The following is a 23,859-nucleotide window of genomic DNA, read 5'->3' on the forward strand; positions in this document are numbered from 1 at the left end:
TTAATAAGTTTACTTGGCTGTTGTGCAGAGGATGGATTGTGGCAAAAACAGAAGCAAGAGAGACTAACCCAGGCACGAGATGATAGTGACTTCACCTAGGGTTGCAACAGTGGCGATGAAGTGGCTCAATCCAAGATATATTTTGAAGTTAGTGCTATCAAGACTGATTCATAGGGCTTCCCTGGTGGCGCAGTGGTTGAGAGTCCGCCTGCCGATGCAGGAGACACGGGTTCGTGCCCCGGTCCGGGAGGATCCCACATGCCGCGGAGCGGCTAGGTCCGTGAGCCATGGCCGCTGAGCCTGCGCGTCCGGAGCTTGTGCTCCGCAACGGGAGAGGCCACAACAGTGAGTGGCCCGCGTACCGCAAAAAAAAAAAAAAAAAAAAAAAAAAGGAAAAAAAAGTTCGTAGATTAGATTGTAAGATCAGAAAGAAAGGATGATGCTGAAATTTTTGGCCTGAGCAGCTAGGTGAATGATGGTGCTATTTGCTGAGATGGAAAAGACTGAGGGAGCAGCATGTTCAAAGAGAAATCAAGAGGTTTACTTGTGATGCATGAACATTGAGATACATATTAGATGTTTAGGTGGAGATGTTAAGTAAACAGCTAGATATAAAATTCTAGAGAAATCAGGGGTGGGAAAATAATTTGTCGTTAATGTTACAGTGCTTAAAATCTTGGGGCTCTTGGAAGAGATCACCTGGGGAATGAATAGAAAGAACAGAGTACAGGTGAAGTGGAGTAGAGGGATGATATCTGATCATTGGGGCAGATCAACATTTTGATGTCAGGGAGAAGAGAAAGAACAACTAATGAGTTAGAAGGAAAACCAGGAGAGTGTAGTGTCTCAAAGCCAAGTCAGGTGTTTCCTGAAGTAGAGAGTGAGCCACTGTCAAATGCTACAGAGATTTATAATTATGTGATAAATGAAATTTGACTGCTGGGTTGGGTAGGATGCAGGGAGAGTATTTGAGGAGAGTTAGGAATTGGAATAAATTTTACATTTGGGGAATGAATCTGTATAACCGGTTGTTAATATAATAAAACTTGAAGACTGAAGCCTTTTTAGTCTAGCAAAGGAGTATCTGCTAAGATTAATGGTTAATAGTATGTAATGGTAAATTCTGGAAATTTCAAGGGGGATTTAATATAAGCAACCTATAATGGATTCTTTTATATAAGATACAAAAATTAGATATGAATCTGCCATGAGAGTGCTACACCCCTTTCAACGTGGATCAGTATTTATGTCCTTAGTATCTCCAAGTCAGGTGGCTTGAATTTTCCCAGTCTTCATTTCATCTTAATTGAAAGGCATTTTAAATTGGCTCCTAATGGTACTGGTGTCAATGACCTCTTATTTGGAAAGCTTTTCATTAATAACTTCTTACTAAAATTTTGAAGTCTTTGACTTTGTTCATTATTTTATCAGCCATGGCTGAAACAAAATAACTGAATCAATGAATATGGGATCTATAGCTTCTACATGAAAGAGTACAGGGCTTATAAATTTCTTTCTTTCTTGAATTTAGGGGGTAGGGAGGGCCCTCTGTAGAGAATTTGGGCTGTTAGTGGTTCTTTTGCAAAGGAGTGAGGGTTCCAGAAGATAGAATGGGAATGACTATCAGGGAGAGCAGTGTTAGGAAAAAGCACACAGCAGTATTGGGATGAATTTATTAGAGGCCAAAGGCCTAAGACAGCTATTGTGTGATGCTGAATCATGACAGAATCTGGGTCTGGTTCTAACTGAAAATGTGGTGAAGAGACATTTTTAATTGAAAAGAACAGGCACTCACCCAAACAGATCCAGAAAAGAGAAGGGAGCAGTTAAGAGACAAGTGCAGGGAACAAATGGGAATCCAAAGACAAAAACGCAACCTAGCTTGTCTTCCTGAAAATTGAACTGCAAGTGTGGGCTTAAGGCAAGTTTGAGTAGTGCATTTGCCTGTTTTTCTCTCTCCAGCTATTCCTGTTTGCTTTGTTCTCTGTGTTGTACAGGCTACATGCACTAAACAATCTAATAGAAGTTCTGAATAATGTGAAAAACATAACATAGGAAATGTATGTCACAATGTGAGCACAGACAAACTTGGATACTTTGTAAACACATGTATACCTCTTATTTTATTCAAATATATCTGTTGATTCAGAGATGACTGTTAAGTTTGTCATTTTCAGTGACATTCAACAAGTCAGAAACAGACTTTCAGCCAAATCTTTTTATTTTGTAACTTGTGTTTAGTAATGGATTTTTAAGAGTTAAATAGTTACTAAGTGTTGTATCTGAGAAAAATGATGTTGCTAATTTTATTTGATGAACTATGTGAATAAATAAAATGTGTTAATATTCTATTTAAGGCTACTGAAATTTGCTAGAATAGCTTGGTTATGCTTTTTTGATGATTGGTTCCACTAAGAATACTCAGTGGTTCTGGGAAGAGTCAGTATTCTATAATGCTGCATCTAGTTTGAAATAAGAGGTAATTGGGGAAGAGGACCTGAAGCATAACACAGGATACTAATCAAAAACATTTTAGCTAAAACAAATCTGTTCCAGATATCAGGGATACCCATGTACTTTTCACCCAGAAAGTTCTTCTGAAATTGTGTGGTTTAGGGTTTCCCTCCCGTCTATCTCCTGAAATTCCTTTAAAGAAATTCTTTATGAAGAATTATATATAATATATATTATGTATATCTTTGTATATGATATAATTTACTTGGTTTATAATGTTTGTGAATGTGAGGTTTTTTTTTTATGCCCGCAGTATTTTTAAAACAATTTTTTGCCTTTTCCCTAGGGAGTTGGTCTCTCAGTTCATGGGCTATTCCGAGTGGCTACTGAAAAGTCTCTTTTTGCAATGCCAGAAACAGCAATAGGTAAAAAAAAAAACAAAAAAAAACCCCAAATTTTTCATAATTACTTTTACAATTATCGCCTTTTGATACATTTCAGATTACAGTTATTGAAGGAATTGATGGAATCTTGTATGAAAGAACTTTTAAAAATAAATTATAATAGGAAGATACCTAAAAGTTTATATTAGCTCATACTTGTATCTGAAAACACAAAGGCAAGCATATTTAAACTGGAGACACTAGCACACTGTAGTCGATTTTATTTATTTATTCTTATTGAAGTATAGTTGATTTACAATGTTGTGTTAATTTCTGCTGTACATGTCTTTAATTTTAGATGAAAGATTATTAGAGGAAATATCTTGCATTCAGATCTGTGCTCCATTTTGAGTTAACTTTTGTGTGTGGTGAGAGGTATGGATCAAAGGTATAGATCAAAGTTTATTATTTTGCATAGGGAGATAAAATCATTCCCACATCATTTTTTGGAAAAAGCTACTATTTCTCCACTGATTGCCTTTGCACCTTTGTATGTGCTGATCTTGGTGCCAACACCACACTGTCTTGATTACTGTTGCTTTATAGTAAGTCTTGATCAAGTAATGATAATCCGCTAATTTTGTTCTTTGTTTTTCTTTCAAGTTGTTTTGGCTCTATAGATCCTTTGTATTTCTATGTGAATTTTAGAGTGATTTTGTAAGTTTCAACCAAAAGACCTGTTAGAATTTTTATTTGGATTGTCTAGGATCTATCAATTTAGGGAGAATTGATATCTTAACAATGTTGAGTCTTCAGACCTGTGAGCAAGGTATATCTTTCCATTTATTTAGGTCTTCTTTAATTTCCCTAAGCCATGTTTTGTAGTTTTCAGTTTCTTATACATCTTTTGTCAGATTTTTCCTTAAGTATTTCATATTTTTCAATGATATTATAAATGATATTTTTAAAATCTAGTTCTGATGTTAGTTATCAATATATAGAAATATAATTGAGTTTTGAACTTTGTATCCTGCAAACTTGATAAACTAACTTATTAGTTCTAGTAGATTTTTTGTAGATTGAATTGGATTTTCTAAATAGATAATTATGTTGTTTACAAATAAAGTACATTTTACTTTTTTCTTTCCCATCTGGATACTTTTTATTTTTTCTTGCCTTATTCCACTGGGTAGAACCTCCAATACAATGTTGAACAAATACGTTGAGAGTGGGCCTTCTTGCCTTGTTTGGGATCTTAGGGGGAAAACATTCAGTCCTTCACCAATTAAGTATGATATTAGGTATAAGTTTTTCATAGGTGCCCCTTATCAGGATGAGGAACTTTCCTTCTGTTCCTAGATTTCTGAGGGGTTTTATTAGGAATGGACTTTGGATTTTGTAATTTTTTTCAGCATGTGTTGAGATGATCATTGGTTTTTCTTTTTTAGTTTGTTAAGTGAGGATTACTTTGATTGGTTTTTTAACATTAAAGTAACCCTGCTTTGCTGGAATAAATCTCACTCTCGTATGATGTGTCCTACTTTTTATATGGTGTTGGGTTTGATACACAAAAATTTTATTTGGAATTTTTGCATCTATGTTCATGAGGGATATTGGTCTGTAGTTTTCTGGTAACATCATTTTGATTGCTTCATTTTGGTATCTGTGTAATGCTGGGTTCATTTCTGGAAAAGTTCAGGTAGAATTGATTCTTTTTTTTCTTTTTTCTTTTTTTTCATGTGTTTGGTAGAATTCACCAGCGAAGCCATCTAGGCCTAGAGTTTTCTTTGTGGAGAGGTTTTTAACTACAAATTCAAAATCTTTAATAGATGTAGGCTATTCAAGTTATCTGGGTTTTTTTGCACAAACTTTAGTAATTTGGGTCTTTTAAGGAGTTTGTCCATTTATTAGCATAAAATTCATTTCCTTATTATCTTTTTAGTATCTGTAGAATCTATAGTAATACCTGGCTCTCTCATCCTTTTTTTTTTGGTCATGCCATGCAGCATTTGGGATCTTAGTTCCCTGACCAGGGATCAAACCCGTGCCCCCTGCATTGGGAGCGTGGAGTTTTAACCACTGGACTGCCAGGGAAGTCCCTCTCTCATTCTATTTTTTTTTTTTTTTTTGCGGTATGCGGGCCTCTCACTGTTGTGGCCTCTCCCATTGCGGAGCACAGGCTCCGGATGCGCAGGCTCAGCGGCCATGGCTTATGGGCCCAGCCGCTCCGCGGTATGTGGGATCTTCCCGGACCAGGCACGAGCCCATGTCCCCTGCGTCGGCAGGCGGACTCTCAACCACTGCGCCACCAGGGAAGTCCTCTCATTCTTGATATTAGTAATTTGTCTTCGCTTTTTTTTTCTGATCACTCTAATTAGAGGTTTATTAATTGATCTCAAAAGAAGTTTTTTGATTTTCTGTTTTATTGATTTCTGCTCTGATATTTATTACTTCCTTCTACTTACTTGAAGTTTTATCTCCTTTCTCTAGTCTCCTAAGGTGAAACCTGAGGTCATTGATATGAGACCCAGGTATAGAATTCTATTCTGATGTTTAAATGTCAGTACTTTAAAGATTTTGCTACACCATCTCATTTATGTTGTTTTCCATGAGAAATCTGCTCTTATCCTTATCTTCGTTCCTCTGTAAATAAGTGTCTTTTTTTTTTTTTCTTTTTTACTTTCTCTGGCTGCTCTTAAGATTTTCTGCTGATCACTTGTTTTGGTGTGCTTTGATCCCTTGATTATGACGTACCTTTTTGTAGCTTTCTTCCTGTTTCTTATGATTGTATTTATTGGGCTAGTTAGGTTTATAGTTTTTGTCAGATTTGGAAATTTTGACATTATTTCTTCAGATATTTTTCTGTCCCCCCCATTTCCTTTTCAGGAACTCCATTTAAACTTTCGTTAAGCTCACTCATGTATTGTTGATTTTTTTTTTATTTCTTTTTTTTATTTTAGATATTTGCTATTCATGTGTTTTCAAGTTTGCTAATCCTTTCTTTTGCAAAGTCAAAACTGCCCTTAATCCCATTCAGGTATTTTTTACTTATACATTCATCTTAGTTTTCATCTATAGTAGTATCATTTGGGTCTTCTTAAAAATATATTTTATTTTTTATTTTTTAAATTTTATTTATTTTATTGATTTATTTTTGGCTGTGTTTGGGTCTTTGTTGCTGTGCGTCGGCTTTCTCTAGTTGCAGAGAGTGGAGGCTACTCTTCATTGCGGTGTGTGGGCTTCTCATTGCAGTGGCTTCTCTTGTTGTGGAGCACGGGCTCTAGGCACATGGGCTTCAGTAGTTGTGGCATGTGGACTCAGAGTTTGTGGCTTGTGGGCTGTAGAGTGCAGGCCCAGTAGTTGTGGCTCACAGGCTTAGTTGCTCCGCGGCATGTGGATCTTCCCAGGCCAGGGCTCGAACCTGTGTCCCCTGCATTGGCAGGCGGATTCTTAACCACTGCGCCACCAGGGAAACCCCTCTTATTTGCTTTTATTTAACTTTTTGAACATATGGTATATGTTTATTATAACTGTGTTGATGTCCTTGTTTGCTAATTTTTATGTTTATGTCAGTTCTGGGTCAGTTTTTCTCATTTTGTTTTTTTGTTTTGTTTTATTTGTCTTTATAGATAATGTTACAACATTTCAAACTTTATTCAAACACACCAGTGGTGGCAAAGAGCACAAACAAGTGACAGGCACGATTGCTAACGCCAGGATCAAAGGCCAGGAAGGAGCTCGAGAGAGCCTGTTGGTCCCTGCCTTCCCCACACCTTGCTGTCACTTTCGGGTTTTTTTTTTTTTTTTTTTTTTTTTTACTGGCGTATAGTTGCTTTACACTGCTGTGTCAATTTCTGCTGTACAGCAAAGTGAATCAGCCATATGTATATATATGACCCTTCTTGTTTGTATTTCCTGCCCATTTCGGTCACCACAGAGCACTGAGTAGAGTGCTGTGCTATACAGTAGGTCCTCATTAGTTATCTATTTTATACATAATAGTGTATATATGTCAATCCCAGTCTCCCAATTCATCCCCCCCACCTTTTCCCCCTTGGTGTCCATACGTTTGTTCTCTACATCTGTGTCTCTATTTCTGCTTTGCAAGTAAGATTATCTATACCATTTTTCTAGATTCCACAAATATGTGTTGATATACGATATTTGTTTTTCTCTTTCTGACTTACTTTACTCCAAATGACAGTCTCTAGGTTTTTCCACGTCTCTGCAACAGTTCTGGATCAATTTTGATTGATTGTTTTATCATGTCATCATGGGTGGCAATTTCTTGCTTTTTTAGATTCCTGGTAATTTTTGACTGGATTCTAGACATTGTAAGTTTTACTTTGTTGAGTGCTGGATATTTTTGTATAGATGGTTCCCAACTTATGGTGGTCTGACTTACAATTTTTTGATTTTATGATTTTACAATGGTGCAAAAGCAATATACATGTAGTAGAAACTGTACTTTGAATTTTGACCTTTTCTTTGGCCGGCCATATCCGGTACCATACTCTCATGTGATGCTGGGCAGTGGCAGCAAGCCATAGCTCCTATGCAGCCACACAATCACAAGGATAAATAACTGATACTTAGAACCTTTTCTTTTTCACTTTTAGCATAACAGTCAATAAATTATATGAGATATTCAGCACTTTATTATAAAATAGGCCTTGTGTTAGATGATCTTGCCCAACTTTAGGCTAATGTAAGTGTTCTGAGCACATTTAAGATAGGCTAGGCTAAGCTATGATGTTTGAAAGTTAGGTGTATTAAATGCATTTTTGTCTTATGGTATTTTCAACTTATGATTTGTGATGGATTTATCAGGATGTAACCCCAATGTAAATTGAGGAAGATCTATATTCTTATAAATATTCTTGAGCTTGCTTCTGGGATGAGGTTATGTTACTTGGAAACAGTTTGTTCCTTTCAGGTCTTTTAGGTTTTTTTAAATTTATTATCATTATTTTTTTTAGATGCAAGGTTGGAGCAGTGCTCAGGCTAGGGCTAATTATTTCCTACTACTGAAATGAGACCCTTCTTTGCCTTCTACTCAGTGCCCCCACGAATCCTGAGTTCTCACAGTCTGATTGGTGGGAACAGGCACTATTCTCAGCCCCGTGTAGGTTCCCAGTACTGTTCTCTATAATCCTTTCCTGTGGTTCTTTCCATAACCTCAGGCAGTTTCTTCATACACATGTACTGATCAGTACCAAGCTGAGGACTTAAGGGAGACACTCTGCAGATCTCCAGAGTTTTCTCTCTGTGCAGCTCTCTCCTCTCTGGTACTCTCTTCTGGGAATTCTGTCTGCCTCAGTCTCCCTGGATTCTTAGCTTTATTCCCCTCAAATCAAGGGCTGTTCTGGGCCTGGACATTCTCTCAAGGCTTTAAGCTGGAGCTTTTGTAGAGTTTACCTCACTTGTTTTCAGATATTCACAGATCACTTACCTTTATTCCCTGATGGTCCAGTTTGTTGAAAACTGATATTTCGTATATTTTCTATAGTTATTTCAAGTAGGAGAGTAAAGTTAGTCCCTCTTACTCCATCTTACCCAAAGTGTAATTCTCCTGGATGGCTACTTTAGATTAGATGGTTAAAGAGGTTTTCCAAGGAGATGTCCTTTAGGTTGAGATTTGAATGACAAGAGGGAAGGAGCTATATTAATATCTTAGAACAGAACACTGTGGTGTTAAGAAGTTAGTCTAAAGCAAGAATAAAGCTTTACCGGCTCAAGAAACCACATAGAGTCAACTATCTGAATCAAGGGCAGGAGTGTTATACTGTGCTCTTCAAGAGGTACACAGGGACCTCTGGTGAAGAGTTTGGATTTAAACCTAAACATTACGGGAAACTGTGGGAGAGTTTAAAGCAGGGAGTGGCATGGTCTGGTTTACATTTTAATGCCATCATTCTGGCTGCTTTAAGGATAATGGATTGTAGGGGGTGCAAGAGTAGAGAGGCTTGTTAGGAGGTCATTACATTAATCTAGAGCTCTGCTGTCTGATACTGTAGCCACTAACCACAGATGGCTACTTAATATAAATTAAATTTAAATAAATTCAGTTCCTCAGTTGCAAAGTGTTTAATAGCCACATCTGGTTAGTGGCAGCATAGATTATAGAACATTTTCATCATCATAGAAAATTCTGTTGGATAGCACAGGTCTAGAGAGAGATAATTTTAAGCTTGGAGTAATATGGAGCTATAGAGTTGGAATAGAGTGGATAGATTTAGAAAATGTTTTGGAGTTAACTTGCTTGCTGATATAATGAATCAGGAATAACTCCAAGGTGTTTAGGTAGTGCTACTAGGTGGATGAGGCCAATTAGGGAAGGAACAGTATGGTTGGAGGGATGAGAATCAGGAGTTGTGTTTTTGCCATGTTGTATCTGGGATGCTTATTATCTATGTGGCTAAATCTAGAATGCAGATTTGAGAGTTTGTATTCAAGGGAAAAAGGCATAACTAGATAGACAGATTTGGGACTGTATTGGTCTGCTAGGGCTGCCATAACAAAATACCAAGACTGGGTAGCTTAAACAACATTTATTTCTCCCAGTCCTGGAAGCTGGAAGTCCAACATCAAGGTATTGGCAGGTTTGGTTTCACCCAGGGCCCCTGTCCTTGGCTTGTAGACAGCTGCCTTCTCTCTGTACTCACATGGCCTTTCCTCTGTGTGTGCCCTCAGTGTCTCTTCCTCTTACAAGGACACCAGTCCTATTAGATAAGGCCCCCACTCTTATAACCTCACTTAACCTTAATTACCTCTTTAGAGGTCCTTTTCTCCAAATTGTCACATTGTGGGGTTAGGACTTCAGCTTAAGAATTTTGGGACACCATTTGGGACACAATTCCATCCCTAACCGGGACTGATCTGCATATAGATATTATCTAAAGCTATAAGAGCTAAGGAAATGCGTGTGTGGGGTATCGGAGAGCCTCAGATGAGGCCTAGGCACAGCAGTGGGCACAGGTCCAGCAAGGGAGGTGGAGCCAGTAAGGGGAACTGGAAAGAAGCAGCCATTGAGGCAAAGGGCGAAGAGGGAGAATGTGGGGCCCTGGAACACACAGAAGTGTTTTCACTTGGGCAGAGTGCTCCTGAGGTTCAGCAGCAGGTAGGAATGGATATTGAGGAACAGAAAGACGACCAGAGTGGCTGGAGTATAGTGAGTGAGTAGTAAGAGATGTAATTGAAAAAGTGGTCAGGGGCCTTGATGTTAGTTAGTGTGTTAGTTTTTTTTTTTAATTAAGTAATTAATTTTATTTATTTATTTATTTATTTATTTATTTAATTTATTTATTTATTTTAGTTAGGGTGTTAGTTTTTTTTTTTAATTAATTAATTAATTAATTTATTTTTTTCGGTATGCGGGCCTCTCACTGTTGTGGCCTCTCCCGTTGCGAAGCACAGGCTCCAGACGCGCAGGCTCAGCGGCCATGGCTCATGGGCCCAGCCGCTCCGCGGCATGTGGGATCTTCCTGGACCGGGGCACAAACCTGCGTCCCCTGCATTGGCAGGCGGACTCTCAACCACTGCACCACCAGGGGAGCCCCCTAGGTAGAACTGGGAAGAATTTGAATGCTTCTATTTTTATCTGAATTAATTGAAGCAATTTTCAAATAGATAGGTGGATTATAAACCTAGAGGGTCACAATTGTTTAAGGAGCTCTTAAACACCAAAAAGTAGTGTACTGGCAAGTATTTGCATATATGCTATTTTTAGTTGTTGCCGGTAGAGAGAATAAGGGAATTTAAAAAATACTCATGGTTAAGAGTAAGTGCAAGTGATTTAATTAGGTACAAACTTGTTCATTTAGTAGGACTAATGGTTATCACATCACTTTAAGTATCTTGAATATTAGATAATTGACTGTTTGGACATTGATTAAATGGTAATAATAATTTATCACATAATAGCCTTAGATTACATATATTTTTTCCTGTGCTTATCATTTGGAAAGAAAATGTTGTTTCAGTCTTTACCTACATTGGAGACTCTTAAAAAGTAGTAGTAGAGATGAGTAATTTAAGTAATATTTATCAAGTAGTTATATCCAGAACATTGTGCCGTCATATCCTTCATTGAGTTCTATAGAAATGAAACATGAAAAATTTGAAAAGTACCCCAATTAAGTTAGCACGATTTATAGCAAGTCTTTTGTGACATTGATTGCATTGTGTAGTACGTTGTAGTACTGTGGTATAGTAATAATATTTTTACTGTAGAGTCAGACTCCAGAGAAAAATGGCTCTTTGATCTCAAGTAAAGAGAGCTGAATTTATCTTTTTCATTTGAATCATTGTCTCTTTTTGTTTTTAATTACAGGGCTATTCCCTGATGTGGGTGGAGGTTATTTCTTGCCACGTCTTCAAGGAAAACTTGGGTGCTTCCTTGCATTAACAGGATTCAGGCTGAAAGGAAGAGATGTGTATGCAGCAGGAATTGCTACACACTTTGTAGATTCTGAAAAGGTAATTACTTGGATGATTGCATTTTGTGTTGTTTGGAATAGCTCATGGGGAGGCAGTATGAGTGGTTGAGATTACAGGCTTTGGTCTACATGGGTCTGAACCCTACATGTACCCTTAAAGCTGTGTGACCCTGGGTAAGCTCTCCAATCCTCATTTCCTCATATGCAAAATGGAAATAATTATATCTGGATCCAGGGCTGTTTTGCCTGGTACCTTCAGTGAATATTTTTTAATGAATAATTATAGTCTGTGTAAAAAAAAAAGTAATATTTTAAGAAAGTCTAATATATAAAAATCTGAATTTATGTATTAAAAAATAGGCTTTTATAAAGATATTTTTGAAAGATTCTTTTGTTAGTTTCCCTAGTGCATTTAAAAGTTTGTAAAATATGGTCTTAAAAACTCTTCTGAAGGGTATCTGTTGTAAGGGACACATATTACTTACCTTGGTCTTAAAACATTTTTCTTAAACAGCACGGTCAGTTTTCTTAGCCCAGGATAGCACAGTGGCAAAGGATGTGCAGATGGACAGCCTGGTTTTAAATCTTAGCTTGAATTTATCCTCTTTAGCCCCAGTTTTCTCATATCCACGTTGAGGACGGCAGTTTTATCATAGCAGTTGAAAGTCATTGTGTTAAATGTAACAGAAGGGCCAGTTCAAGGTGGTTTTGCCTTAGAACTCCCAGCAAGAGATTTGGGATTTTTCTGCTTCAGCTGGCTTAGCTCAGTCTTATTGGACTGGCTTGTGCCTGAACCACATGGGTGGGTGGAATACACTGGCTAATCTATCCTAGCTAATGTGCTCCATCCCTGGAACTGTGGGATAAAGTCAGTTTCCCAGGAAACCCATGGATTTCTGATCTTGAGGTAGGGGTGTTATGGGATAGGGGAAGGAATGCTATTAAAATGTATGAAGTATACAAAGTTGAAAGTTGTCCCCTTAACACTGTTACGAGGGCCTTCCATCACATTTGCCTGAATTTTCAGATATTTCTCTTTTTTATATCTTTATGGGCATCCTTGGTCACATTGAGTAGGTGGCTGTCTCATTCTTCCCTTGAGCTGTAACAGGAAGCAAACATGGGCACTCCATTATTTGCCCTTGATTATAGTGGAATTTGGTTAAGGATGGGCGAGAGAGCTGATCCACAGCCCTTTCCTCTCTTAGTCAGATTGCCCAGTAATACATGCAGTGCATAGCCTACCATTTACAGGGCCTGTAGTGCATAACAGAAATGAATAATACACATTGGGAATGGGGCTAGAGGTGGGTACAAAAGATAAAAAAACATCTGTATCATCTGACAGAGTAAAGTATGGAAAGTGTACAAACAGAATACAAAGAAAGGATTGAACGCATTGAATCCATTGAAGGAAGAGCTTACTTATAAGAAAGGACTGGAAGTTTTCTCATAGAGGTTGCAGTTCAGCTGGGCCTTAAGATAAGTATTGTCAGGAGAAGTTTTTCTGGATAGAGGAGACTTTAATGAGCAAGCCCCATAGGGGTAGGAAAGCATTAGCTGTGTTTTAGAAACAGTAAAAAGTCCAATTGGCTGAGTGTAGGAAGAGGTATATGAGGGATATAGGGAAAAGCAGTTGGAGGACAGAGGGAACGAAAAGTACCCACTGAACTGAGAAGGTATCTTGAGACCAAAAAATGAGGCAGGCGGCTCCATATAATCAGTGGATCAGTCTGTTAGAGGGTCACTTATGCTCAGGGTGGCATTGGGTGCACAGTGATCTGGCAGCATTCGCAACTGCACTCTGCACTGCTGAGGGGCCACTGGGATAGTTTTATAGTTGACCTTCGGGTATGGGGATATGTGCTTGGAAACAGGACATGCATTCCTAAATTGGGATTTATGAATGGGTAACTCGTCTCTTGGGCACTGGGAATACATACGTCAGTGAGAGTCTTCATCATTGTTTGGGGACTAACAGAGCATGGAGGCCACTTGGTCCTAATGAATATTAAACAATGTCTATTAACTATTGATACAAAGCCCTTGATGACAGAGAAGTGATTTACCACACAGTACAGTCCTGGGAAGGGTTAGTGGAAGGACAGGAGGAACTGTATGGGCCCAAGATGGTGTCAGTTATGCTAATAGCCATACAAGAGTTAAGTGTGGCTATATTATAGACCTGTGCATTGACTATAGTAGCCATTAGTCACATGTGGCAATTTTCGTTAAAGTTAATTAAAATAAAATTTATAATTGGGATCTTTAGTTGCAACACTACATTTCAAGTGCTCAATAGCTAGAGGGAAACAAAGATGAATGTCTCTATTTCTCCTCTTCAGTTTCTTTTGTATTTATCCATTCCTTGTAAGGCAGCATTTACTTTATGGGAATGTGTGTGCCTTCAACTTCAGTGAAAATTGCCTTCATTGATTCAGCTGAAGGGAGAGCATCATAATTTTAAGACAAGGATTTTTAAAAAGAATATAAGATTTCTAAAGAAAAAAAATTCTGTGTTGCTGTGGTGTTTTAAATGTTTTCCTTTCCCCCCCCCCCGTAGTTGGGCATGTTAGAAGAAGATTTGTTAGCCCTGAAATCTCCTTCGAAAGAAAATATTGCAGATGTCTTAGAAACTTACCATGCAAAGGTAATCTTGTCAGTATTCTAACCTCAGATTTTAATTCATGGGGAAGGGGAAGTGACTGAAAAATTAGCAGTTGGTGAATATTATAGTTTGTGGATATAAATAAATGTACTGGGATTTATTTACTTTAAAGCTTGTTGGGAGTATCAGTGCTTCACAATCATTAGGATGGCCATCTGAGAAGATGACTTCTTTACATGCAACTACACAGCTTGTTTTCTCATTGCTGGTGAATTTCAGTGCATAGCCTTGTGGTTGGCCCTTGCAAGGGCTTTTTACAACACACTGTGACATTTGTGTAATGGAGGTTCAGTGTTGATGCTATTTGTGGAGCTGCTAAAGTGAAACTCTGGTCTATATCAAAATATAATAACATACAATGCAGTGTTTTCTTTTAATTCCTTTTGTTGTCTAACTTAAATTCTCTTTTAAGAGCCAAGAATTATAAAAATGCTACATGGCTTCTAGTTAAACATGTTAGATGCCATATATGCTCCCTCCTGAAACCCCACTAAAATTGTAGGAAAGGAATAAGAAAGGCAGGAATCCACAAAGAGAAATAGAACAGAAAAGGAGACAGTGGCAGGCATGAGATGTCAGGATTTTGGAAGCTTGAAAGTGGAATGATGAGGGCAACTACTTTAGACCTGAGAACACCGAACTCAGTGGGGGAAGCCAATAAGAAATAAGCCAGTTCTTTCTGTAGACTCTTTGTAGGGTGTCAGCTCCCTTTGACAGGCCTCGCTGGCTAAGGGCAGGGATAGGTGAGGTGCTCTACTGAAAAGAGGCAGAACATATTAAATGGGAAGAATTTTGGCCTCTTTTCCTAGTTGGTTTCCAGAACTCTTACGTACCATCTATCTAAGTTTGGGCAGCCATAACAAAAATACCGTAGGCTTGGTGGCTTAAACAGCAGAAATTTCTCACAGTTCTGGAGGCTGGAAGGTCCAAGATCAAGGTGCCAGCCTATTAGGTTCCTGGTGAGGAACCTCTTCCTGTTTTGCAGATGAATGCCTTCCTGCTGTGTCCTCACATAGCAGAGAGAGAAAGTGAGCTCTCTCAGGTCTCTGCTTATAAGGGTGCTAATCCCATCCTGAGGGCTCCATCCTTTTGACTTAATTACCTCCCAAAGGCGTCACCCCCAGATACTATCACATTGGGATTAAGATTTCAACATGAATTTTGTGGGGGCACAAACATTGAGTCAGTAGCACCATCCTACTCCCAAGCAGTTCATTAGAAGCAAAAGAAAACCTGTAGCTATTGACATTCGAGCACCCCTCTATGAAAAAAACATCCAGGCCTGATCATCTCATAATGCATCAGACAATTGATAGTCCCATAACTGCAATTGACATTACACACAAAGCTTCCTAATTTTAGTGCTTCACATAGAATAACAAGGATTGCCAGGCATTAAAAACTGGAGATTGGCTAAAATAAAGAATGTACTTGAAGGAAGTAGGCAGTGCAAGGAGAAGAAGGAACCCTAACAATTATAGGTTTGGTTTTTTTTTTTATCTTCAGATAAGAGGAAAATATTTCATCTGTGAAATAAGAACAGATGTTACGAAGAGAAATAGTTAAAGACTAAAAAGAAACTTAAAATGTGACAGCGAAATGGGGGAAAACCTCACAACAGCTTAGATTAAAATTGATGGATGAGGAAGACTCTAAGAGGATAATAAGGTGGAAAATGGAGAGAAAAGAAAACTTGGTATTATTCCAGGACGTCCAAACCTGTTAGGAATTTGTAACAGAGGAGAGGAAATATTTAGAGAAATGGTAACCGCCCCCTGACAAAATTACCCAGAACAGAAGAACGTGAGTACAGATTCATGGGCCCTGAATAGTTAGTGTATGAATATGAATACAGAGCATGTGAGCATTTCATCAGATTTTGTCAAAGCATCTGACAGTCTCTTACGTTGTCAAATTGGGTAAACGTGGGATGGATTATAGCGTGGGGGGGTTGAGGCGCCTTCCCAAGGAGTTCTGTTAAATGTTTGGGTATTAGGCTGTAAGTGAAGCCGTCTTGGCCTTCTCTTAGTCAGTGTTTTCCTCAGTGATTTGGATGAGAATGTTGATGGTGTTTTGATCAGACTGATTTGAAACTAAGAAACTAAGTTAAATTAGGTAAACATGTTTGTGAAAAAAAAAACCAAGTTCAGAGTGATCTGTTTAATAGTAAAAATGTGAAATTTGATAGATGTGTTGGGAAACCCTCCATGTGTTTTCCTTTCCTTCTCACTACTACCACATTCACAACACTCCTGACTCCAGACGTTGTTGGTTTTCCACACATCAGGCAGTTCTCCACAACACAAGCTGGGTGTCTTGTGATTCCTTTCAATGCTGACACTGTCTACCTGAGGTTTGCATCAGATCCCACAACTTAACGGGCCCAGTCCCACAAGTTGGACCCTACTTTACACACCAGTCACAAATCCCAGGTTGTCACCTGTACTTCTCACTGACTGGCAATAAATTGGGGTTCTCATGACCCCCTCCTTGGGTTTGATAATTTGCTAGAATGACTCACAGATCTCAGGGAAACACTTAACATTCATTGGTTTATTATGAAGGATACGAATGCACAGCTTGATGAAGAGATACATAGGGTGGGGTCCAGAGGGCCCTCAAGCCCAGGAGCTTCTGTCCCCATGAAGTTGGGGTGAGCCACTCACTCTCCCTGCATGTTCATTAACCTAGAAACTCTCCAAACCCCATCCTTCGGAGTTTTTATGACAGCTTCATTATGTAGGCACGATTGATTAAATCATTGACATTGGTGATCGAACTCAACCTCCAGCCCTTTCCGCCTCACTGGAGGTGGAGATGGGGGAGGTGTGGGATTAGATAGTGGAGTATGGCACTGCAACTTCCCTTGGTTGGTTCCCCTGGCAACCAGCCCCCATCCTTAGGGCTTTCCTATAGTCACCTCAGTAACAAACAAAGGTGTGATTGAAAGGGGCTTGTTGTGAATAACAAAAGACAGCCATTTCACCTTTATTTCAGGAACCAAAGACGAAAGACCATATATTATAACAAAAGGTGATCTACTTAGAGATTTTCATGGGTTTTTGGGAGCTGTGAGCCTGGAACAAAAGGCCAAATATATGGACGGAGACCAAATACATATTTTTTATTTTAAATCACAGTATCACAATAGAGGTAATTGTATTTCAGTCCAGGGTACCAAATTCATAAGTACAGGATGGGAGAAATGTAGCCTACAATGGCACCAGTTTTAAAAAAGTTTTAACTGCCCAGTGTCAATCACAGCATAATAGGACTGCCCCCAAACTAACCTAGAGTTAGGCCTGTTATTAAAAGCATTGTATCCAAAACAAGGGTATGCGGAACCTTGTTGTACTTTGCTATGATTCAGCCACGTCTGCAGCTAAGGTACATGTACCACACTTTAAGAATGACCTTGATAAACTGGAATTTGTACATAAGAAGGACCTGGATTGTGAGGGGACTCAAAACTGCACTGTGTGAGAAAAGATTAACTCAAGGGGGATTAACTAGAACTATAAACACGAGAGGGCTGATTTTTGGTTCAAAAAAATTTTTTTTTAATCCTAATTATAGTTGTTCAAGCACTTATGAGTTCTTTTCTGAGGTAGTGTTTTTTTTCCCCTGGAGGTCAGTGCTGTGGGGATATCGGGGATATAAGCCTGTGTTTAGACTCATTGCTATCATGGAAAGAAGAAATCGCTTACACATTGTAGTGTTTTTTTTTCCCCCTGGAGATCAGTGCTGCGGGGATATCGGGGATGTGGTAGGGATTTCTATATCAGACAGAAATTGGGGCAGGATGACTTCTTAGGTCCCTTGAAATCCTTAAATTCATTGACACACTTTAATGATGACATAATAATATATAATGGCATACAAATAAAAATACAAGAACATTTTTTGCTGTTGATAGTTTTAAGAGCTATTCTGGAATAATACATAGTGTCTGAATTTTGAACATATGGTAGTAGTTATTTATGAGACTGGATGTAATTTGAGTGAAAGTTGCAATCTGCCACAAAATACATCATTAAATATGGTGAAAATTTTAAGAATTTTTAAGATTTGAGTTGCATCAAATTAATTAAAGGTTTTTATTTTCAAACAGTCCAAGATTGATCAAGACAAGTCTTTTATACTTGAGGAACACATGGACAAAATAAACAGGTACTTAAAGAGAGGTGTCAATTATATGTTCCTTTGGAAAGACTATATTAAATTGAATTTACTACTGACGCTGTAATTGTGCTGTGTTTGAGAATGCACCAAATTCTGAGATCAGATAACACAGTGTTTTTTTTTAGTTACCTTTGAAAGTAGCTTCCTGCCCACTCCTTCAGGGGGAAATAAACTCATTAAATTTAAGTAATCTATCATGCTGATTCATTTTAGTGCAAAACATTTCGTTAATGGGGAAGAGAGTGTAGAAAATAACAATTGAATTAACTTATCTTTTATCATTGTAAAGTCATCTTCTCTGAAGGTCTTATCAAGCTGATCAGCAAAAGGTTTTGTGCAATGATTTGAGAGACTGACAGACTGACTTAAACACAACAAGAGGAGAAAAACTGTTGGAAAATAAGGCAACTATCATTACGTTTTAGAAGCATCAGTTTTTGACAGTTAAGACATCATTTACTTATGTATGATAGATGCAAGAAAGCAGAAGAGAAAATGTAAGCTTTATTTCCCATTAGTGAAGGTAGACTGCAAATACCCAGAGAAACAATATTCTATTTCATCATCCTGTAATATAGGTTGGAAATTTTTTCATTCTTGAAATAGGGTTTAGGGGAAGCCTGTGTTTAGACTCATTGCTATCATGGAAAGAAGAAATCACTTACACATTGTTGAAATCTTATGTTTCCTTTTCTTTCATAGTTGGTTCTCAGCCAATACTGTGGAACAGATTATTGAAAATTTACAGCAAGATGGTTCATCTTTTGCCCTAGAGCAGCTGAAGGTAATGTATAGATTGTTTCCGCCATGAGCGTGGTGAATTCTTGTGATAGGGAAGCCTCTGAGGGGTGTCAGAGCTCCGTGATGGTGACATAGCCCACTGCACAGTTTTTTTTTTGAACTCAGTTGAGCTCCAGAAAGTAGTTCCACAAAACCTTTACCTAAACCCAAATGCCTTGTCTACCTGCTGGATATTGATAACAAAGCTAAGCTGTTTTTAGGTCTTTTTGACTATAACAGAGAAGGACTTCATAAGCATGCTTCATCTCCAGTAGTCCTCCTTGTCTTGAGGGAGAAATGTTCAGGGGTGTTTTTATTAGAAGGGTTGGATCAATGGGGAACAGTCACCTTATAATATATTGCAGTTGTGACATTAGTCTGTAAGTTCTATTTAATGTGCAACACATCAGTATATGGTCTTTTTAGCAGTAGATTTAATAAGAAAGTGATCCTTTCTAAACTAACAAGAGGCTCCATCTACAGCCATAGCCAAGTCCTAAGCAGTGTTTCTCAGTGTTAGGTACACTTTGATCTTTCTTCAACATGACTCAACTGGTAACAGCGGAAGAAAAGCTGTTTTTGTGTAAATGAGTGCATATTGGATACTGACATTCATGGAACTATCATGTGACTGTGAAACTTGGGGTACTTTAGACTTCTAGACAAAGGAAAGAAAATGTATGTTTCCTTTTACTAGAAAGAAAAGGTGGTTTCTCTTTATCTGGTAGTATTTTTCAATTTACAGGTATAGTTATAGCATTTCAGTTGTCAGGTAACTTACTGACAAAAAATTTAAATTAAATCTTACCTGTGAAGATGGAAACATTTCCTCATTCTTAAGGGAATATTAATTTGTCTCTTAGGATCTTATTTAGTATTGGAATTCTATTAACTTTCAAGGATAGGCATAAATTAGAGTAAGAAGACCAGCCATATATTTCCCTAACTCACAAAAGTAATGTTACTGTTTCAGGAATGTTTGCATAAATGTAGATAACCATTTTATATTTCAAGGATTCTGACTTGAAAGTTGGTTCTCTTGTTTTCAGAGCAATATAGAAACCAGCATTCCTGTTTGTTTGTTTGTTTTTTCAGCAATAGGGTTAAGTATGCACTTAGCAATTTCATTTGAAAATAGTCATGCAGCACATTACCTCATAGGCTATATATTGAATACGATAAAAGCAGTACAGATAAGCAACTAACCATATTATTTTAAAACCACTGGCCTACCCCAAAACTGAGGGATAGGACTCAGATGGTCTTCCAGTTTTCCTCCCATTTCTCTGGCGATATGTTTATTCTGCATTCAGAAGAGGGTACTTGGCAAGCCACCTATCACAGCTAGGATCAGCATAAGCACCCTCACTGGAAGGACCGATTTTCATTTTTATTCAGTTGACCTGCTCTGTTGAATGAATGTGGCTCCACAGTATTAGTATCTGCTGGGAGTAACATGATGTGGGGATCAGAAATTCCCACTGAGGCTTCCCTGACAGAGACTTAGAAATAGGGCTTCTTTTAATTATGTCAGCCAGAAACACACACCAAGAAACAACCCTGAAGGAGAAGACAGTTGTTAGTGCTTCAGTGACAGGTTTGCAGATCACATGTTTGAACAACTTTTAAAGAAGATTCTAACACTTGTGTCAGTAAACCTCAAGGATTGCTCCTGACCCTGTGGACTCTTCAGGGATTCCTGTCTTCCTTCTGCAGGTCCCAATGATCTAGTCTGTATTGATGTTTGAAGTTGCAACCATCTACTCCATGTCTTAGGGGTTCCTTTCTCTCTAGGATTGTCCATCGGGAAGGACCTAATCTTTTCAACATACTTGCTTATCATTAAATAAAAACATACAGTTTTTCTTTAATCCTTTCTTTAGATTTTTAACTACCAGTCACTATAGGATAACATACGGGCTAAAAAAACTGACAAATATGGGGAAGTTGTAAAGAAGTTCCATCTTTACAACTGATGGAATTTTCGTAGTACCTTATTTTATGGCTTCTAATGTCCTTTCTTAGATTTTCCTCCTAAGTTCCAATACACTTTTTTTTTTCTTTTTTTAAATAATGCTGTGGGTTGGAATTCATCAAATCTCCTTTTAATCACTCTTTTGGTGTAGGTTGTTCATGGTGCCAAGCAATCCATGTAAACTAATGGGCTATTTAAATGCCCTGATGGGTAACCTGTATTAGAGAAACCTTAACCAAAGACTCCCATTGCGGTATTCTTGTGTGTGTGTGTATGTGTGTGTGTTGTGGTCAAATACATGTAACGTAAAACTTAACATCCGAACCATTTTAAAGTGTATATTTCAGTATTGTTAAGTATATTCACGTTGTTGTGCAATCAGTCTCCAGAATATTTTCAACTTGCATAACTGAAACTTTATACCCATTAAACAGTAACTCCCTATTTCCTTCTCCTCCCAGTCTCTGGCAACCACCATTCTGCTTTCCTTTTCTGTAGATTTGACTACAATGGACAGCTTGCATAGGTGGAATCATACAGCATTTTTCCTATTGTGACTAGCTTATTTCACTTAACCATGACGTTTCAGGTTTCACCCATGTTGTAGCAGGTACCAGAATTTCATTTTTTTTTAAGGCTCAGTAATATTCCATTGTATGTTTATGCCACATTTTATTTATCCATCCATCTGTTGATGGGCATTTGGGTTGCTTCTACCTTTTAGGTCTTGTTAATATCACTGCTATGAACATGGGTTTACAAATATCTGCTTTTAATTCTTTGAATACATACTCAGAAGTGGAATTGCTGCATCACATGGTAATTCTATTTTTAATGTGTTGAGGACTTCCACACTCTTTTCCATAGCAGATGCACCATTTTATGTTCCCACTGACAGCAGTGCACAGAGGTTCCAGTTTTTCTGCATCCTTGCCAACACTTGTTATTTTCTGTCTTTAAAAGAAAAAAAAAAAGCCATCCTAATGGCTGGGGGGTGATAGCTCATTGTGGGTTTTTTTTGTTTTTGTTTTTTGGCCACGCCACGCGGCTTGCAGGATCTTAGTTCCCTTACCAGAGATTGAACCCGTGCCCTTGGCAGTGAAAGCGTGGAGTCCTAACCACTGGACCACCAGGGAATTCCCTCATTGTGGTTTTAATTTTCATTTCCCTAATGGTTGGTGATATTAAACATCTTTGCATATGCTGATTGGCCATTTATATTTTCTTTGGAGATATGTTTAAGTTCTTTGCTCATTTTTTAATTGAGTTTTTTGTTGTTGTTGTTGACTTGTAGGAAGTGCTCTCCTGTTTCAATCTCCCTTTTCTGGTAATGAGACTAGCAAGCTTGCCAAAGTACAGAAGGTTCTTCAGGGCCAATGAGAGAAGTATTTCTTTTCCAGAATTACAAGTGATGTCAGTAATCAAAGGAATCATGGTTAGAAGCGGTTGAGACGACCTCCCTTGCCTCAACTCTCAGCAAGGATACTAATCCAAGGAAGGAATTTAAATGGGTCACCAGTCCTTAGGAGGGCTGGGGAATGAAGTCCACGGCCCAGAGAGGCAGAGAAACAAGAGCAGAGAGCAGTGAGTCAAATTAGTGTCCAGGGAGGTGGTCCTGAGCAAATGGCCAGGGAAACCAGTGCTGCTTTTGACTTGTCTTTTAGGTGTTTTCTTGTTATTGATGTAGGATATCCTGCTGTGTTAAAGGCTTAGAGAGAGGGTGTATACTTTGCTTTTCCAGTACTAGAAAACTCTTATTAGATTTTTTGGGATTTCTTCTTTCTAATCACTAATGTGAGATTTATGTATTTTTTTATTTTAAAATGCTCGTTTCATGAAGAGTAAATGAAACTCAGTTTTTACTTGAAGAAGTTAACATACAAGACTATGACAGGCCTCTATAAAGAATTCATGCACTGAAAAATTGGAGGAAAAATAGGAAAACTAAGAAAGATAACCAGGGCATAGATTTTAAGAAAGAGGAGCAGCAAAGTATTAAAACGAGAAATTAAACTTAAAAGATTACTAATCTTTCTGTAAGCTTTGAGAATTACCTGTATACTGTACTATTTAAAAATAAAGTGACCGATATTCAAGAAAATTGCTACAGGAATTGTTCTGCTGTAAACAACTAGAAAACTGGACAAAACGTATGAAACAAGTATTTGTAGACATTGGACAATGCAGGCAGCACATGTGATTCCTGAGAGAAGGGAAACAAACAAGAGAGGCCTAAGATTGACTCAGCTTTCTTCCTGCAGGAGTTTCCAGAATATTGATCTGTACGTGTTATGGGTAAAACTCCACAAGAGCAGGGAAAGAGTCACAGGAAAGCAATAGTCTGAACAGTTAGCAAGTCTCACACAGGTCTGGGAAGTGTTCATATTCCCATCAGCCAGAAGATTTACATTTTAGTAGTGGGCGTAAATTAATACTAGAGTAATACTTGCTCTGAACGCCCAAGGTAATTCAGTGGGGAAAAGATAGTCTTTTCAACAAATGGTTCTGGAACAATTGGATATCCATATGCAAGGAAAAAAAAAGTTATTGACTCTTACCTTGCCCTTGTAGGAGAGAAAAAAATTCTCTATCCTCTTAGGTTCTCTGGCTGGGCCTAAGAATCAAACTGACATAGATTAACAGGAGAAGAGTATACAAATTTTATTAAATTTTTACATGTACATGGCTGTCTGTGCAAGAGAATGAAAACCTGAAGAATGACCAGAGCAGGAAGCTTGTATACCTTTTAGACAAAGAAACAATAAATTTGTTAAGAATTGACAAGGCAAATAACTTTTGGCTAGGAGTAGTAAATGGTGAAGAAGTAACTAGGAAGATAAGGGTTAATTTAAGAAGGTTAGTTTGTACAGATTTCTTGGCCCCAAATTCCCTATCTCTGGTGATCAGAATGGCTTCCTTCCTCCTGGCACAGGGAGGGTACCTTTCACGTGGGGGTTGTATCTCCTGCTTTCAGGAAGA

The 23,859-nt window shown here is 38.1% G+C and overlaps 1 protein-coding gene across 5 annotated transcripts in view; it reads left to right on the forward strand.

The window, feature by feature from the left end:
* The window catches only part of HIBCH (3-hydroxyisobutyryl-CoA hydrolase), an 87,757-nt gene that overhangs the window by 47,259 nt on the left and 16,639 nt on the right, over positions 1-23,859 (forward strand). For all 5 annotated transcript variants that reach the window (XM_067741204.1, XM_067741205.1, XM_067741206.1 and 2 more), the window contains 5 exons: positions 2,801-2,879; positions 11,170-11,315; positions 13,839-13,925; positions 18,055-18,113; positions 18,828-18,909. In XM_067741204.1, the coding sequence (XP_067597305.1) occupies positions 2,801-2,879; positions 11,170-11,315; positions 13,839-13,925; positions 18,055-18,113; positions 18,828-18,909 (453 nt within the window). The remainder of the gene's footprint in view (positions 1-2,800; positions 2,880-11,169; positions 11,316-13,838; positions 13,926-18,054; positions 18,114-18,827; positions 18,910-23,859) is intronic.

Source organism: Pseudorca crassidens, chromosome 6 (assembly GCF_039906515.1).
Source record: "Pseudorca crassidens isolate mPseCra1 chromosome 6, mPseCra1.hap1, whole genome shotgun sequence".
Lineage (NCBI taxonomy): Eukaryota > Metazoa > Chordata > Mammalia > Artiodactyla > Delphinidae > Pseudorca > Pseudorca crassidens.